An 18226-nucleotide genomic window follows, 5' to 3' on the forward strand; every position below is an offset into this window, starting at 1 on the left:
ACACCGGTACTCCGGCTCCATGCAGTTGTGTCGTGAAGGACTTCCTGAATGATGCGGCATTTCAACGCGATAGCGCTAAGGGCCCTGCGTTGCAGAAAATCAGGCACCGTGCAGTTGTCAGATGGGAAGAGGACTTCTACCCGTAGGTACCACGTCCTAGAGCTTTCATGTACTCAACAACCCAAAGACATTCGGTACACTGACGCGGGCGCTTCCTCTGTAACCGGATTCGGAAGCCACGGAAGCTCGGAAGCCATGGAGCAGCGCGTCCGGTTCTTTGCAACACCTCCAGATGGCGCTCGCCTCCGCTGCATCGCAGCCCACGCAAGAGGCTGCGTTTCAACCAGAAAGCGCGGCTTCGTGCATAGCGTTCGGCACCAGCGTTTACCGACAAACATTACGCTTACATAAGTTGCCGTTTACGGGAAGCGTGAGAAGCAATCAGGAATCTTTGAACGCTATCGTGTTCCACTCTTAGAGGCGAAGCTTAAGTGCCCTTCATTTTTTTTCAGTTTTTTTCGTGTACCGTGATCACAGCCAATATGCTGAAGTTTCTGCTTAGACGAGTGGCGTGAGAGTAGCAGGTGTGTAGAGTCTTGGGCTGGTTGGTTACGTATCTTAGTTCGGTTCAGGTTCCGAAATAATGACGTTTCTAACCGGTTTGAACCGTTCCATATGGATTAATAGCTGTTCAGAATTATGAATAATGACAATTTTTTTATAAATTCGTTTTTCAGGGCCTTATCGTCAAATTTACGGTAGCGAAATGTAATATATCTGTTCTCACGTGATGTGGACCGATGTATATCTGACGTCTTTATTATTACGGAAGAAAGTTAATAGACTCGACATAAGGCGCGCACGCACAGGCGTATTGTGATTTGTTTGAGAAAGCCATAGTGGCCCAATTCGTTGAAAACATTTAGTTTCATTTAGTTGCGGCGGAAAGTTCCTTTACACCAGCCTCAACCTCATGCGTTGACATTGAAGTACCTTTAAGGGGGTAATAACTTAATATTTGGCAATCACACAGGCCTGTGTAGCAGCTAGCCGTTGCCTTTGCAAAAGTTGTTCTGTTCTGTACAGTCTGCAATCGCACTCTGACGGTGCACCCATGGAGGTTCCTTTATTTCAACAACCTGAAACTCAGACGCTCTCTCGTTTTTTTACAGCGAAGCTGTTAGCACGACCAGAAGCTTCCGAAAACATTATATGCCTGTTCTCACAATTTGCTGAACGTATAAATCACTCATGATGTTTGTTTACGAAAATATGGCAGGAAATGTGGTAAAAGTTCGGGCTGATATCCACATAAGCTTTGGAGTCAATGGGTTATTTAGGTGGAAAATGTAAATCGCTAGAATTCCGTTTTCTGCCGGCTTAAAGGCGACATTTGAAACGCTTACAATGTTTACCGTTTTCTTGGAACGACCAAAGGTGGCAGCGATTTCATACTAAGAGCAAGAAGGGCCCATGCTATGTGTTGTGTACCAAAAGTTTGAAGTGCGTAGAATAATTACCTGTTCTCACAATAATTGCTGAACATTCGCTCTGTCACAATTTTTATGTGCTAAATAGGATGCGTGTAGTTAGATTTGCCGGTGTTTTCGACGAACTATACCAGACACGTCGTTTATATTTGGTTGAAATTGGAATAATGGTGTGGGTTACGTACAATAATGTTTAGTCAGCGTGCCTTAATTATAGTTCCCTTGAGAAGATGGCTGATTCAAGCGTTCCAGAGTGCCATACTGCCGGTGTCCTCAATGCTTCCCAGAGTCCCAGGAGAACCAGTGATGGATGGCACCAAGTTCACATTTGTTGGACATGAAAGAGGAGGGAGTACTGTAAGTGTAATGCGTGCTAACACTTTAATGTGAGTGGCTAAATAAACATTGTCAATAACTACTCAACATTCGTTTTATCGGCATTTTCTTGCGTTATACAGGATTTGTAGGTGTTTTTTCCCGTGTCTTCGATGAATTGAAAGAGCCATATGAGTATACTTGGCGAAAATAAGGGGAACATTACAGGGAATATCTAGACAAAGTTCTGCGTTTCTCAGATTATTACGTCCTCTGCAATAAATGTATTCGAGTGCTGCTGAGCGTTATAAGATATTATATTTTATGAGATTTAGAAGGACTTCGGTGCAACCTAGTTGGTACGAGTCATATATTTTAAACAGCGCCAAAAAAACACACGGACAAGGAAGAGTACAGGACCAGCGCTGAGTGCCGACATATTTCTTGAGGTCCGCACAAATATATACTATATGCAACAGGCTGAAAAAGAGAAAGCGAGAAAGGGAAAGGTGAGTCATCGTCAATCAACTCCTGCTGCGCATGCGTCAAACGTAAAGCTATGCTAATGTGAAATACACAATGTGTACACAGTCGAAACTGATTAACTTCTAAGGAACTTAAGTTCCTTATCCCACAGAGCTATAGAAGGGGCTTACGGAAGTGGCTCCTAACTCACAAATTGAAAAGTTTTCAAAGATTTCCCTGGCCATCTGATCGCTGCATCTTCCCGGCATACGTGTGTCTTTTAGCAGCTGCAATAGCTGGGAATGGCATAAATTACATTATATTGCAATCTACGGGCTTGACCGTATGTCTCTTACTACGTAGTCCAGGCGTTTGACGGCTATCCTAGACTTTCTGCGCAACCTTACCAACGTGTTACGAACAGTAAACACCACTTCAAAACCGTCCCGACTTGCGGCCTTCTTGATGCGGTGGGACACACAATCTATATACGGGATCACAACTGTCTTGGTTATGTCCTTTATCACTTCGCGCGGTTTCATGGAGTAACGACCCTCTTGCAGTAAGACTTCCATCAAGGATGAGAGTAGTTGTGCTGGAGAGACACTTGTCTGGAACCGATTGATTGGTAAGCAAAGCTGCTGGATATCAAGTGGGGGCTATAGCGACCGACAGCATTTCTCAGGGCCCTCAGGGCTATGCAGCACTTTGCCACTTTTGAATGATTGGAAGCGTAGGGGAGTAGTTGTTTCTTGGAACGTGGGGAGTACATCCAATACATGTGCTCCTCCCTGAGGTGCAGTGCAAGGTCAAGAAAATTCCTTTGTGAACGTCAACCTTCGGAAAATGCTTTGTATTTTTAACAGCGAAGCTCTTTATGCTTTCGTTCCGCCGTGAAGCGTTACCAGAAAACTCACCCCAGTGCGCCACCTCGCGTTGCCTAGCAACTACCTGCGAGAGCACCGAGCCACGTAGCCTCCTCGCACCCCACGCGCGTAGGGCAGAGTCATGACGTCACAGGAGACTAAAAGCTCGGGCCGGCGCAGCAGAACAACTCTCGCCTCCTGAACTCTTTGTGTAAGTGTTGCTGCCATGGGAAGACTGAACAAAGTCCGGACGACTGCAGAAGAAGCGGCTTACCAGGAATAGCACCGTACTGAATGAATGTGTGGTATCTAGTGGCGCAAAGGCCAGGTATGGCCAAAGAGCGCCATGCCAATGTTATCGACTTCGCAGTGGAGTGATGGGTTCTATAAAGTTGATTTCACGTGGCTGCAAAGGGGCCTAAGATAGTCGCTGTAAAGTGCGTAAAATCTACGCGTAATAAGATTATGGCGGTCAATAATGACATGTACTATGAGCCTTAAAGTGCATTGCGAAAAATGATATGATATACAAAACATGTCACATGCAAAGATTGGCCACAGCACTACTGCGTCACCAGAGTCCGTGAAACACAAGGGCCTGGCGGAATGTGCTATACAATACTGCTATTGCAGCGGCATCTTCTGAATAGAGGAAGCGCTACGAATGTATGAGACTAATAACATGTAGCACAAGATCATTCAAGAAAACGAGGACTCCTTTGGTGGTAAAAAGCGTTTCGTTACCAAGAAACATAGCCGGGTGAAGTGTGACACAATAGTTGTGCCAGAGGAAAATGTTCCTTTCTCTCAGCTTGGACTTCCCGACACTCCAGTAAAACATGGAGGACGGTCGGCCTCCCCCCGCATCTACCACACCTTGGAGGTCCATTTACAGTATGTAGAAAATTATGGTTGCCAAATGTGTGTCCTATTCTGAGACGACTTAATAGGACATGTGTTCGGTGTGAGTTTGTTGCGAAGGGCCAGAAATCTAACTGCGCCTTGATCACGTACAGCTTATTTGTTTCCGCGTCCCACAAGCGCTGCCAGTGGTTTCACAGCTTCCTTCGTAAAATGCTACAGATGTGTAGCAGGGACCGCAGCGGTAAAAGTAGCTTGCCCTGTAATTGATGTGGAGGGTAATGCTAGCACACTACCCTCGATACCTCTATGGCGAGGTGCCCAGCATATAATGGCATGCTAGTTAGATGTGTACGCTTTACACAGAACGGAGTAGAGCTCAATAAGTACGGGGTTCTTGTGTTTACAGAATGACCTCAGGGCTTTTACAAGGCTTAGGGTCTGTAAATATGACTATTTTTCGAAGTTTTAATTTCTTTGTATGCTTCACTGGCCGACAATAGTACATGGGCCTCGGCTGTAAATATACTTATTTCCGGGTGAAGTGCGCCGGATTCCGAGAAAGATGGGCCATGGCTGCGTAAGACACCCCTGCATGTGACTTAGAAGCGTCTCTGTAAAACTCAGTGCAACAATACTTATACTAGAGTTCACGGAAATGTATTTTAATAAGTGCCTCTCGCGTATGTTTCGTGACCTTTTCAAACGATGTATCACAGTCTATTAGCTGCCACTGCCATGGCGGTAACGATTTCGCTTGTGTCATAGGGCAATGTTCAAGAACTGGAACACCCATTTCCTCAATGAGGCTCCGCACACGCAAAGCCAACTGCTTCCTCACTGTAGGATGGTTAAGGAATAGCGTAGCAGCGGCCATATCGTTTACAAGAGAGCCGTCCTACCAAGCGAGAAGCGATGCGTCGCCGCCGAGCTGATCCGGAACACTGCGCCGAAGCTGCGGCTGAGCTAGGCGACGCCGAGTCGAGGATCCCGAGTTTCAGTCCAGGGAACGTGAGAGGCGGCACCTGCACGCTCGACGTCGCCGAGAAAGAAATCACGGCCTGCGATTGCTCGAAAACTTCCAGCGTGAAGCCCGCCGAGACACGGGGAGGTGCGAACGGCCGATTTCAGCATGAATTTGTGGGCATGGAGTTTCGGCCCAGCTGTCGCGTCTGTGACCGACAAGCAAGCTCGGCGCGTGGCTCAGTGGGACTACGATCGACGAAGAGCCGATCCTGCCCATCGCGGCGTGTTCGCCGCCGACAAACGCCGTCGCCGAGCCGAGGATCCCGAGTTTCAGACCAGAGACAACGAACGCTGCCGACTGAATGCTCGGCGCCGCCAGGAATCGGTTCTGGGCCTGCGCGCCACCGAGAACTTCCAACGCCAAGCCCACAAATCCACGGGAAGTGCGAACGGCCGCTTCCAGCCCGAATTCCTCGGCATAGAGTTAGGGCACAGCTGCCACGTCTGTGACCGGCTCTGGTTCAACGTGAATGTCTCCACGGTGAGCTTGGCGCGGAACTTTGAACAGAAGAGCTCTGCCTTGCAAGTGCTTCGCCAAGCCTTCCGCGAGGCTATCGACCACGACGACGACCCCGACGACGGTCGGACGTCAAAGGCGAGGACCGCATTGTTGATGGTGACGACTGCTATTGAAGCGCTGTACATATTCAATTGTGATACACGGACTGTTGCTTGTATACGTGTTACTTGCTAGGGCTTGTGTGGCTTACCGGCCTGGCCGTGCATTACCTCGCAAAAATTGGCGAAGCTTGGCAAATCTTGGTGACTTAGTATGAGCATAGTTAAGCCATGCATAACCTTGTAACACTTAGCAAAACCTATCAAGACATAGTGTGAACCTAGCCAAACCATGTATAACCTCGCAAAAATTAGAAAAACCTAGCAACAGCTAGTATGAAGCTACCCGAGCCGTGTATAAACTCGCAGAACTTAGCAAAGCTTAGCAATACTTATCAAAAGCCGGAACTAATTATGCCGTGACCCGGCCTTTCACCACTAGTGCAATCTACCCTCATTTTGTTTTTTGCAAAAACATGGTCGAGCATAGAATTGTCAACGTAACGAAACACTTTCACAGGGCATGCATTGTTGTACTGATCCAGGAGGAGACTATCGTAGGATAGGATATGGATAACTTTAATAAAGTGCCGGAAAACGACGGTTTAATGCGTCGTGACGCTGGCGAAGCGTCGACCCGGGGTTATACCTTACTCTGCACTAGCCCAGTTGGGCCCGTTTGTAGTGGGTCATGTGGCGTGTGCTTTTCGAGCGCACCCCGGGCCTGCTGGACAGCCCATAGTTGCGCCAACAATAAATCACTCCTTATGGGCGCAATGCGATAACCAATACAGATCCCTTTTTTTTTTGGACATAGAACTATTTATTATTCAAGGTCACGGTGCATCTTAAGTATACCTGCAACAGATCCAGGAAATTGGTAATGTTGGTGCCAATAGCGTTCTGGAACCGGACCTCGCCTAACGCCGTAATGACTCCTTTCACAACGGCGAAGAGATCATTTTGAGGTAGGGAATAAAATAAATCCTTGATGTCTACCGAGAAAGCCTGTGGTCTTTTGATACTTGACTCCTTCAGTAACTGGACTGCCTCTGTGAAGTTCTGCGCTAAGAACGGGTCTTTGATCGGCAGCTGCCTCAGACCTTGCAGGAGGTACGGCCCCACGCAATTCTGCCAAGTGCCCACTTCAGAGGCAATGACTCGTAAGGGGTTGCCCATCTTGTAAGTTCTCACATTGCCCTGGCGCGTTTCATTGCACTAGACATTTTCTCTAGACCGGCTTGCTCGCACTTTCTTACTGCAAACATCTTGGTCTTAGAAGGGTTGAACTCATCGGCAACTGTGAAATTTTCTTCGAGTGCGCGATCCGCAGGAAGGTGAAATTGTCGGGAGGGGTATACAACAAAGCCGCCCTCTTTGTCTGAGACGAGCAACTTGAAGTCGCTACTGCGCAGCGATTCGACGATGCTTGATACCTTGGGTTGACAATGACCCGAAGTTACCACGGGAAGCGCTTCAACACATTCAAGAACCACTCGTTCGCAGTTCGGGTACACAGCTCTACTGGCAGCGGTTCTGGCAAGGGACAATGCCTCGACTTTGTCAACCTTAGGCGGAACGCAGAACGTAGGTCCCAAACTCAAAACTTTCTCCACTCGGTCCGGTATAGCTACGTCTCCCAGTCTGGGGACTGACTGGCCTGGCAGTGGTCCAGGTGGCTTACTGGAAGCTCTTGGACGAGTGGCACGCCAAATAGCCACAGTTAGAGGCGGCACCACCTTCAACTGGTGGCGGAAGTCCTCGGCGTGCCTGCTAGGAGACGAGTTCCTTGAACCGAGTAAAAGCAGGTCCTTTAGGAGCCGGTATTGCCTACAGGTCTCCGACCCCAAGAGGTGGCACAATCTGAGAGCTTGGTACTCGGCAGGAAGGAAAAGGCCTACCTGCCGGGGCAGAAATGAGCGTTTTATGGCGAACGTGAAATACGTGCCTTACAGAAGGCGTGTACAAGAAGAGCTAAACAAACGGATGGCACAGAGAAAACACTTGTATGAAACACTCAGAGAAAACGTTTCTATAGTTTTGCTTTTGTTCGTATGCTTTTGCTCAAGCGCACTCCAAAACGTGGAGAACATGCTCAGAAAATATTACCCAATCCTCATCAGCTACCAGAAGCTTAAGATTTTTCCCGACCCATTCAGAGTACCCTACAGACGCAACACTAAATTTAAGGATATAATTGTGCATCCCAAACTTAGGCCAAAGACGAAGGTGGGAAACGGTCCCTGTGGCCACCCCACTTGCTCTATATGCAAACGTATTCAATCTACTACTACACAAAAAATTACAGCGTCGAATTACTCGCACAAGGTAACTTCGGGTTTCACTTGCACATCAAGCAACGTAGTCTACTCTGCCCATGACGGCGTCAACTGCGTTGCCATTCCTCTTTCGAGAGCCGACGCAGCGCAATAACTTTCTGCACTTGCGCGTGACCTAACATTAGCTCACTGGAATTCATCCGAGTTTACAAGTGCATGCCTTCATACCCAGGATCCTAATTTACAGCTCCGCATTCCGCCCAACCTTCCACGACGTAACTGATCCCTTCTAGACCGTTTATGGCTTGAAGTCGCATTTTGAAATGCGTACTCCTTGCTTATCGGAATGGCCAACAGCCTAATTTGTGACTTCTGCGGGTGCAATGAAACAATCGCGCACCTTCTTTGTGAGTGCCCTCGTTTCAACCCGAAAAGAGCAGTCCTCTCAGCCACCCTAGAGAAACTGGACAAGCACCCAATAACAGAGAACATCCTTGGAAACTGGCCTTAGCGAACATCAGCGCGATCCGTTATGAAAGCTCTGCTGCGGTACCTAAAAGACATGGGACTTTCTGACAAATTGTGACTGTACACTGTATGATGAGGATTCGTCGGTGACTGCGTAACACTGGGAACGCTTTCGCAGGCTGCGTGACAGTGTCCACAGAAACAGTTCGTGTGTTTCGTGTGTACGTGTGCGGGTGTATATTGTGGGGATTTTTTTTACTTTCCTTTTCTTTTATCTCTCACCTATCTCATCCCTTTTCCCCTCCCCCAGTAAAGGGTAGCCCACCGGAGATAATCTCTGGTTGACCTCCTTGTCTTTCCTTTGCCTTTCTCTCTCTCTAGTCTACTGTCTAATATGTGCCGCTTGTAGCAAAGAATACATAGGTGAGACTGGACAACAAATTCATACAAGACTCAACGGTCACCGTGCATGATTGATTGATTGAAAACATCTTTATTTGCTAAATATTCGTACAACTCGTGGGTGGACCGCCTAGTCCAGTAGTCCATTGGTTATTGCTGCTGCGCTGACCCTCCCCTGCAGCCACTGCTGAGGGTCAGAATCATCGCTAAGCAGAATAGCCTCCCACAGCTCTTCTGAGGGATTTGGAATGGGGTCAACTATGGGATTAAATTGGCAAGCCCACACCATGTGGTAGAGGTTAGTTACCTCTACACAGTGTAGGCGTTGCGGGGAGTATAGTGTAGGGTACCATTTGTGTAACTTAGCTGGCGTTGGGCACGTATTAGTTTGTAGTCTCCTAAGAGTGTTCTCTTCTAACGTATTGAGGGATTTCGTGCAGACACAAAACACCATTTACCTAAAGCAGTATAGCCAGCCACTTCAATGAACATGGTCATATATTCGACAAAGCAAGGCTCCATATACTACAAGCAAATTTGCGTTCACCTCGCGAGAGGAAATATACGGAATCATATCTGATACACAAGTTTAAAGGCCGACACCCGACGGGAGTTAATTTGACACGTGGCAACTTAGAATCTTTAAAAGCGGTAACCTAAATCTTAAATTCTCATATCATCAACCAAGGCACAAAACACACTGTGCCACCAGCTAACCTTAATTCTTAAACTCCCCTATTCCTCCATTTGTAATTTTTTCCAGCCTACTGCTCAATTTAATAACCTTTTTCATGTTTTTACGTTTATATCAACTGTACGACCCCCTTTCCCGTGTACACCAGCCCCCGCCCGCTTTTACCTATGCCCCCCTCCTATTTGTTATTCCGGTTTCGTTTCCCCCCTTTTTTGTCTATTTTATATTATATATTTTTGGAACACCCTCACCAACACATTCCGAAGCCCCAGACCCCAGGATACCGTTTTCGGCACCTCAGCCACAAAGGGTATCGTCATTTCTGTATACCGCCGTAACGACACCTACGTTGAGCTACAGGGGCTAGCGTCCCTTGAAAGACCATGCCGCTGCCTTCCAGTTACTCCACGCATTGCACCTCAGACTAATTGTCGCTATCTTAATTCCTTCAAAATTACCCGACGCCTTGCTGCTACGCTACTAAAGACATTCTTTCAACTGGTGTCTTTTTAGGTCTTTTTGTTACTCGCGTACTGACCGCCTGACCGGCTCTTCTAAAGCCACAAAAACATGCTGCCAACGACACCCCTGAATGCTCCCTATCTTCTTGCTTCCTCAACACCCTCCCACGCCCTGCTTTTTCTTTTCTTGTCCTTTCTTTCCCTCTTAGTGTCTTTCTTTTTCTTTCTTTTCTCTCTTTTTTCTTTCATTTCTTTTCTCCATCTATCAGGGACGCTAAAGATCCCTGAAATCATGAAAAAGAAAGGCTAGATCGAGACAGCGACATATGGGCGCCAATGAAATTCAGAATTCTCGTGCATCGTAGTCCAAAGGTCCGAAATCCCAGAAGAGATCGCAGCCAATGCGAGAAAGGCTGCTCTCGCTAAAGAAAGTTTGACGTACAGGTCGCAATCCTTCGGAAATATGCAATAGTAATTTGGACGTTGACACAAAAACGATAAGTATTTCGAGCTATATTATTTGACTCGGCTTTGCGCCTGTGAGTTACCAATGTTGTGGGGCACACGTACGTGCCTGCGCCTTTCGAACACGGTTGCGCATAATTTGCATTATTTCAAGAACTAACGCTTTCAGCATTGGTTTCATAGAACAACAACCAAATTCGCCGGTTGTTTTCTACAATTAAACAAGCTCTCAGGTCATTCGACAAAATTCTACCAATGAATAAGCTTCATTCTCATTTCCTTTTTTTTTCTCTTTTTTTTACTTTTTCATACAGAGCCAAAGACAAATCGGTTACGAGAATGCCAGAAACTAAAGTATTAATTTTTAGCATGCCTTTCTTTTAAGCAGCTTGAGATGCGATTTTGCCCTACTAGTAGTTTATCTCTCTCCGTTCCTGCACAACGGACACCTTTAAAAGCCTCTTGAAAGCAACACCATTATCTGCTATTGCATGGAGATCTTGTTTTCCTTCGATAACGACCGAGAGGGACGACGGTTGCGTCGTGGCACCAGCGAAGGCAAGCTATTTGTTGCAGAAGTACCGTCCTGCAATCTGGCCAACTATATAGGCGCGTGCAATTATACTATGTTTCGCAATTTTCCAGCGTGATCGTAGAACCAGCATTGGAGTAAGGCTAGCGTTCGCCACCTCAAACATGCACCTGGCAGTATTTCTTCTCTTCGCCGTTGTTCTACTGTACCTAGTAAGGTGAGTGACGTCGGATGCTGTTGTTTCTGCCCACGCTGGAGAAAATTTTTGTCACTCATGCTGATGCAGAACTGCAGACATAATCTCGTATAAACATTTACGTGCTGTTATTTGAAACAGAGGTACCCATTGAAGAGCGTATTCGAAGTACTTTTCCATTGCCATGCCTACATTCGCACTACGCCCTCGGCGACAAATACAGTGTCTTACAGCGCACTGAGAGTATTTTATTAATTAGATTCACCAAAACTCATTTCTCTGGCTCCACGCATTCTCGGCCTGGAGTTACTGACAAAATTTTTTTTCAATTGAGCGCAACCTACAGAACGATGAGTTAGCGTTATTTTGCAGCTGGCAGCAATTTTTAGCATTCAAATACTGTGTCGGGGTAGAAAAGTGAAAACGAAAATTATTGGGCCTAAAAAGTCGTATAACCTTTAATAGATAGGTGGCGTGCAAAAAATTCTCAGAAAGTATGGCAGCTGACATATGTTGCATCTGCAACATGTACATGCAACCACCGTTTGCGAAATGCTACACCTTCGATCGCGTTTCTTTCTTTATTTTTTTCATTGCTCGTTTCTTTTTTAGTAAACACTTAGAGGCACACTTTAATGAGAACTCCGCTCAGAGCAAATGTTTACTTTTGTACTTGTAATCCAGCATTTCTGCCGTCAGTAAGGTCTCGTCCGGTGAACGTTGTTTGAACACGTGCTGTTAATTCGACTTCAGCTTATTTATTACTACAATTTTTTTTTGTCATCCTGACGCAGGTTGGTTAACCGGACATCCAGCTTTTGGGAGGCAAAAGGCGTGCCGTACTTGTCTCTGGCGCAGTACGTTGGCGTGCTTTATGACACCTTCACGAAGGTGAGGCGGTTCCTACTGCTCCCATAAACACATTTCGAAAGCAAATCAGCATTATATCCTCAACTTAGAACTATTAAAACAACCAACTGTATACACTATGCAAAGCCCTGCTTCCAAATTAACAACAGCCTCCTAAAACGGGTAACGAAGTGTCTCAAGTGTGGTTAATTTTGTTCTGATGTTGAGTGCCACGTATACACGCTGCTTATTGTGAGCGATGAGTCAGAGGCTACTTATGCCTCAACATGAATGGTGTGGCAACATGAATGATCTGCTCCCGGCACGGTGTTACGTTTGGCAGTTTGAGGCGCAACAAAGCTTTCCAACCTTGTGACCAGCGCGTCCAGCTGTGCATTTGCCGTGCCCTCGTATCCGAGAGCGCATGCCTCCGGCGTCGCCTACGCATTTTGCACGGAGGGTGCTGGCAAACAAAATTTCCGACCAATCTGCGGCTCGTCCAGGACACCGTGGGTTTGGTGCTGCCAGGGTCCAGCGAGCTGCGCAAGACAGTGCAAGTCTTCACCGTGTTTAACGTGTCCCTCATCGAGTCACAAAAGTTGGGCCAGCTTTCTGCCTCAAGCTTGTGACCATATTTGTTTGCGCGTTCCGAAACTGTTTTGTCAACGAGTTTGCGTGTATGGCTTACTTTCTTACCTAGGGTGAAATTATTTTCCTCCCGTTATACCCTTGCCACCTTGCAGGGTAACCAACCGAGCTCTGTCTTGACTAACCTACCTGCCTTTTATTTCTCCTTTCGCTCGCTCTCTTTCCCTCTCTTGTGCGAAAGGTTGTGATCTGTAATAAGTTGGTGAATACTAAATTGAAACAATGCATATCATGCATTCATTCCCTCTACTGCAGCCACTACCAGACGTGGTGCGGAGCAATCATTTGAAGTACGGAAAACTTTACGGGTAAGAATGTAATATAAGCTTTGCCAATTTCCGTCGACAATTTTAACGTAGGTACTACTAAAGGGTGTACACTCTACAACAATATAACGCCCATTGGGGCTTATCTTGTTCCCCAACAATGTTCGCAATGTAGCATAAATTTCATTTCTTTAGTTAATGCTCTCCTCTCGCTTCTTTTCTGTCGTGAGCACTTGCCATTCCCGGCCAGAACGTAGCGGGTGCACAGCGTTAAAGAAAAGTAAGGCGGATGAATAAAAAAATTATGGGGTTTCACGTGCCAAAACCACTTTCTGATTATGCGGCACGCCGTAGTGGAGGACTCCGGAAATTTCGACCACCTGGGGTTCTTTAATGTGCACCTAAATATAAGTACACAGGTGTTTTCGCCCCCATCAAAATGTGGCCGCCGTAACCGGGATTCCAACCCGCGACCTCGTGCTCAGCAGCCCAACACCATAGCCACTGAGCAACCACAGCGGGTAAACGACGAATATTGTTGAGGGGAAATGCTGAGGATAAGATAAGCCTCGACAGGCGCAAGCGCTTATCTGTAGCAGCATATTAAAATTGTTCAATTGAAGGACATGCAAGAGCCTAAAAGAGCCTCAAATAGCCAACCTATCTCACGCTGCGTGAAGCTACATTGTGGACCCTGAATTAAATGCCAGTATTCTGCCATGAGCAGGATAAATTGTAATTCTACACTAATTCGCATTGAGTGATTTATACACCGCGCGAACGATGTTCATGTTCTTGTTTTTTACAACCATGAGTGTCAAGTGTAGTGGTCTTTGCGCATGGCGTAAGCGATATTTTTCTCGAGAAGGAAGAAAACCTGGCGTCCAGACGCAGATAAGTCGCTGATAAACTGGATCCGTTTCCATGGCGTTTGCGGTTCTCTCTCTCTCTTTTTTTATAACCTTCTGACCAATGAGAACACTGGCAAGACCAGATATTGCGAGACTTTCGTGCTTTCGTGGAAAGATACAATGTGCTTAGTTTGCACAAATAAGCAAGCTACTGAGATAAGCGAGAACTGACGGCGGTCTTTCTCTGCTCTTCTACTTCACAATAGGCACCTTTACTTGGGCTTCCTGAACCATGCACGCACGTACGCAGCTCGCGATTTCGTACGTACGCAACGAAGCGCACAAGCACGCGCAGTATTGCGTACAGCGTGGCAATAGTTGGCAGTGGTTGGCTGGGCGCAAAAGTTGAGGAGGGTATTCAAAGAGAAAGAAATTCAACAAGAGGAGACACTCGGCGGAAACTGGCAACATGAAACACGTCACGCCTAGTGTTAATTCCATGCGTTAGTTGATGCGAGCATCGAAAAAAGAAACAATGTCAAATGAACTTACAGACGTTTTTTTTTTTTTATTCTTTCCCACTAAAACAGAAAAGATTTGCGTATAACCCAACTTATACTTTGGGAATTATTTTTCCTGCGTTATCTAGTAACGAGGTAGCGGCACGCCACACGCGCCAAATTCATGAGTCATGAGCCAGACGCGCCACCGAAGCAAGCGAGGCCGTCTGCGCATGCGAAGTTCGCCGTTTCGGCGACCCGTTTCTTTTGGACGTAGGCTGGTTGTTGGGCTGCCGGCGTATTCTTGCGTTCCTTGCGCACTTCGACACTGCACTATTGGACTAGGCAAAGGTGAGAAATATTGTTTGACAGTCTGCGACGCATTTCAAGCAATTTAGGCTTTTACGGCACGGAACCGAGACTTGTGGCGCAGTTAGCGAAAAACCGCTTGGCCGTCCTGGCGTAGATAATTTGAGTTAACGACTAGTTGTGGGATATCATTGCGACGCTTTCTATGAGCTCCAATAGTTTTTTTACTTTTTCCGGTAGTTTTTGGGCATGCTCGCCGCACCCGGTTTTGTACCGCAGTTAGTTGCGCGTGTACTGAATCTTGCTGGGACAAGCTTTGGCACTTTCTCTGATCCGCAATATTATTTGACTAATTTCGTTACTTTTTGGGGTACCTTTGAAGCCCAGTGGCCACGCCCGGCGTTCTGACGCAGTTAGCCGAAAGCAGCTCGACCGTGTGTTGCAGTTAGTTTCGCGTGTACTGAATCTTACTGGAACAAGTCTTGGCTCTTGCTCTGACCCCAAACATTATTGTAATTAATTTGGTTACGTTTTGGGATGCTTTCGAGACATGCTCACTATGCCTGGCGTAGTGAGCAGCTCAGCCGTGTGACGCAGTTTCGTTGGCGCGTACTGAATCTTGTTAGGCCAAGTTCGTCGCGCATACTCTGATCGCCAACATTATTGTAAGTTCGTTACTTACCTTTTGGAATACTTATGAGGTACGCTTGCCGCACCTGGCATTGTGACGCAGTTAGCGAACAGCAGCCTGGTCGTGGCGAGAAAGTAAGTTGGCGTATACTGAATCTCAGTGGAACGAGCTTGTGACGCTTTTTGTGGCCCGGAAGGAACAACATATACCTTCTTTCGGCACTCGCGCTTACGAAAACCCGACGACCGACTGCCAGGAGTGATAACACTATAGTGTGTTGCTTGCGCCGGCAGAACGCGCAAAAGATAACGCCGAGGAGCTCAAAAACCAAGAACTTGAAAATCCTGTCTTCTGAACGACTGAAAACAGGCTTTGCACCCACGCATTTGGCATGAGTGCGAGTAGATGGAATTCTGCCAGCGTCTAGCATGGCCTGGCTGAGAGCCTGTGCTGCGGCCACTTGTGTGTATGTAGCTTACCATCGCGTCGACTGAAGCCAAGTTGTTTTGGAAACGCGCAGTCACCCGTGCATTCGCGCTCTTGAAGTGCAGGAAATGATGACCAGGAATGGGGAATGCTTTCAATGAGATGTTTTCATAATATGTGGTATTGTTTGGGATAAGTCGGGTATTTTCTACGCCATTAATACGTAGAAGCGAATTGCTTTGTTTGTAATGCCACCCATTCACGACTTTCGCACGCTTCCCCTCTAGACGCAGTATTCCTAAAAGGTCTAAACACCAAAATGACACATGGTTGTAACTTTTTCAGCCGAAGCCGTCTGGTGGAGCTTCGTACGAGAACCACTGCTGCTTATGTGGTGCCAAAACGTTGGATGAATGCACGAAAAGCCCAGAACAAACATTTATGTAAAGTAAAGATTTCCTCATTTACAAGGCGTCTTCCGTCTGCTTTGTGAAATTGCACGTGGCACAGTTTCCATGGCGGCTTGTAAAGATCGTTCGCAATAATTTGTACTAAATAAACCGATTCCGTACTAACAACGCGCGCGGTTGAGCAGCAGAAAAAAAAGAAGGAAGCAAGATGCGTTCACTTTGAACGCGCGCACCCGAAACCGAAAGATGTGAATCCCATCCGCTTGGTGCGCTACAGTCAATTCGGCCGCTGGGCTCTATGGGAGTGTCCGCTCTCGTTGAATGTCTTTCTATATGGGGAATTGCCGACTCGCCCGCGCAGGAGCCGGAAGTGTGCTACTCAGCGCCGCCAAATGCCAGCTTCTGAAATTGTGTAGCCAATATCAGCTGCCACTAAGTCCAACCACAAGCCGGAGTCATATCTTCGGCCGGAGCAATATCGAAAAATGCGCTCTCGCGGACGCGCAAGAACACGCGAGATAGTCCCGCAAAGGCCGCACAGCCCGCAGCGGACGCTACGCAGCTTTTGAAAAGCTGCTGCTGCACGCAAGAGACCGCGCGTGGTCCTACGTACTGCGCATGTGCACTGTCACCTCCGTCGGTTTCCCGCGTATGCAGAGCTGTTGCGGAGGCCCAACTAGAACGGTCTGACGTTACTGTATGTTCAACCGCTCGCCTTGTGACGCTCTCGCAATGCTACGACGAATAACACGAATAATACCTTACGATGGTAGCCACTGCATTCGCAAAGGATCCGCGACACTAAGCGCTTCCTCCAGTTCAGGGAGTTGAGCCCATCATCATCTCTTGACTGAAGAAGAATGGACGTTTCTCGAGAATCGCAGCTAATCATCAACGAAGCGCATTGACCATTTCTGTCGAGGGGCGACGTTGACATTCTTTCTTGAGTGAGCGCTGAAAAAATTCATTTCGATTCTAAAAAAAACGGGTTTCATGCTATTCTATGAAAACAGTGAACACACAGTGCCAATACGGGACAAGGGAATGCCTAGGGCAAAAGGTTACAAATATCTTGGTGTATGGATAAATGAAGGCAATAGATATGTGGAAACACAGAAAAAAGACACTAGCAAGGGGCAAGAAAAGTGCGGGTGTAATGAAACACAGACCGAAATGGCGATGCGATGGGTGCGAGGTCCTCCAGTGAATCGGGAAATGTGTAATGGTTCCAGGACTTATATTAAAAAATGCGGTTACTTACTTGAAAAGGGGGCACAGCGAGGACTCGATGGCAACCAAAGATCAGTGGGACGCCTTGCACTGGGCCCTCACGGGAAGACTGGAAATGAACCTGTCATGTGTAATATGGGCTGGACAAGTTTTGAAGAGAGGTAAGCTCACAGAAAAATTGATTATGAAGAACGACCGAGGAAGATCAAAGAAAACAAGTGGGTTGTGAGGGCGTTCCGATACGTGTACAGGAAAAACATTGACTCACAGTGGGGAAAAAGAACTACAAAGCTTACCAGCAAGTATGCGACCGGTAGAGTAGGCAACATGGCAAAAAAGAACGTCAAACGCAAAGTCGAAGAGACTGAGGCAATTTCCTGGGTGGCGGCAATGGAAAAGGAACCTGGTATGAGTAACTACCTAAGAGGAAAAAACGAAATCAGGAAACAAACAATTTACGATAACTCATACGTAAGCTCTTTACTTTTGCAAGGAAGATCAGGATGCCTTAGAGCGCGTAGTTATAAAGCGATGTACACTAGGAAGAAGAAGCATGTAGTACTTGCAGGGCTACGGTTATGGAAACGATGGAACATGTTTTATCAGAATGTGAAGCTATCTACCCCTGTCGATTAAGACTATTCTGGCCTTCTTGAAATCCATGGGTTCAGGGATATCAGGGGAAAAGTAAACATGCCCGCAATAGAGATTAGTAAGAGGAGATTGGATGTTTGGTGGCAGAGAAATAGGGAGACCACAAACAATGAAGGCGTACAAAAACAAAGTTCCCAATAGTGGTTTAGAGACTTAGACGATGGGAATTTTTCGGGCATTTTTTATTAAATAAAGACAAGTAAGAAGTTAGGCGCAACCCACCGCCCCGTTTCAAAGACGGACGCGCTTAGCATCCATCCATCCATGCATTGTGTCGATGTGGAGTCTACGGTCGAGGAACGTTCTAGGATACGGGACTAACCCGGCTACCGATAGGTACCAATTATAATTGGTACCTACGGGAGCCACGTTTA

At 46.9% G+C, this 18226-nt stretch overlaps 1 protein-coding gene and 1 long non-coding RNA gene across 3 annotated transcripts in view; both read left to right on the forward strand.

Moving 5' to 3' along the window:
* The first annotated feature begins 10895 nt into the window (after nucleotides 1-10895).
* The window catches only part of LOC126545094 (cytochrome P450 3A16-like), a 48823-nt gene continuing 41492 nt past the window's right edge, over nucleotides 10896-18226 (forward strand). Inside the window, exons 1-3 of one of the 2 annotated variants that reach the window (XM_050192816.3) lie at nucleotides 10896-11099; nucleotides 11873-11969; nucleotides 12831-12883. In XM_050192816.3, the coding sequence (XP_050048773.2) occupies nucleotides 11047-11099; nucleotides 11873-11969; nucleotides 12831-12883 (203 nt within the window). In that variant the 5' untranslated portion in view covers nucleotides 10896-11046. Of the gene's footprint in view, nucleotides 11100-11872; nucleotides 11970-12830; nucleotides 12884-18226 lie in introns of those variants that run through there. The other variant, XM_072287214.1, reaches the window with a different exon arrangement.
* LOC129380541 (uncharacterized) lies at nucleotides 13303-16030 on the forward strand. Its single transcript, XR_008608664.2, has 2 exons — nucleotides 13303-14543; nucleotides 15904-16030. It is a non-coding gene; the product is annotated as an uncharacterized lncRNA (long non-coding RNA).

This window comes from Dermacentor andersoni, chromosome 3 (genome assembly GCF_023375885.2).
Source record: "Dermacentor andersoni chromosome 3, qqDerAnde1_hic_scaffold, whole genome shotgun sequence".
Classification (NCBI taxonomy): Eukaryota; Metazoa; Arthropoda; class Arachnida; order Ixodida; family Ixodidae; genus Dermacentor; species Dermacentor andersoni.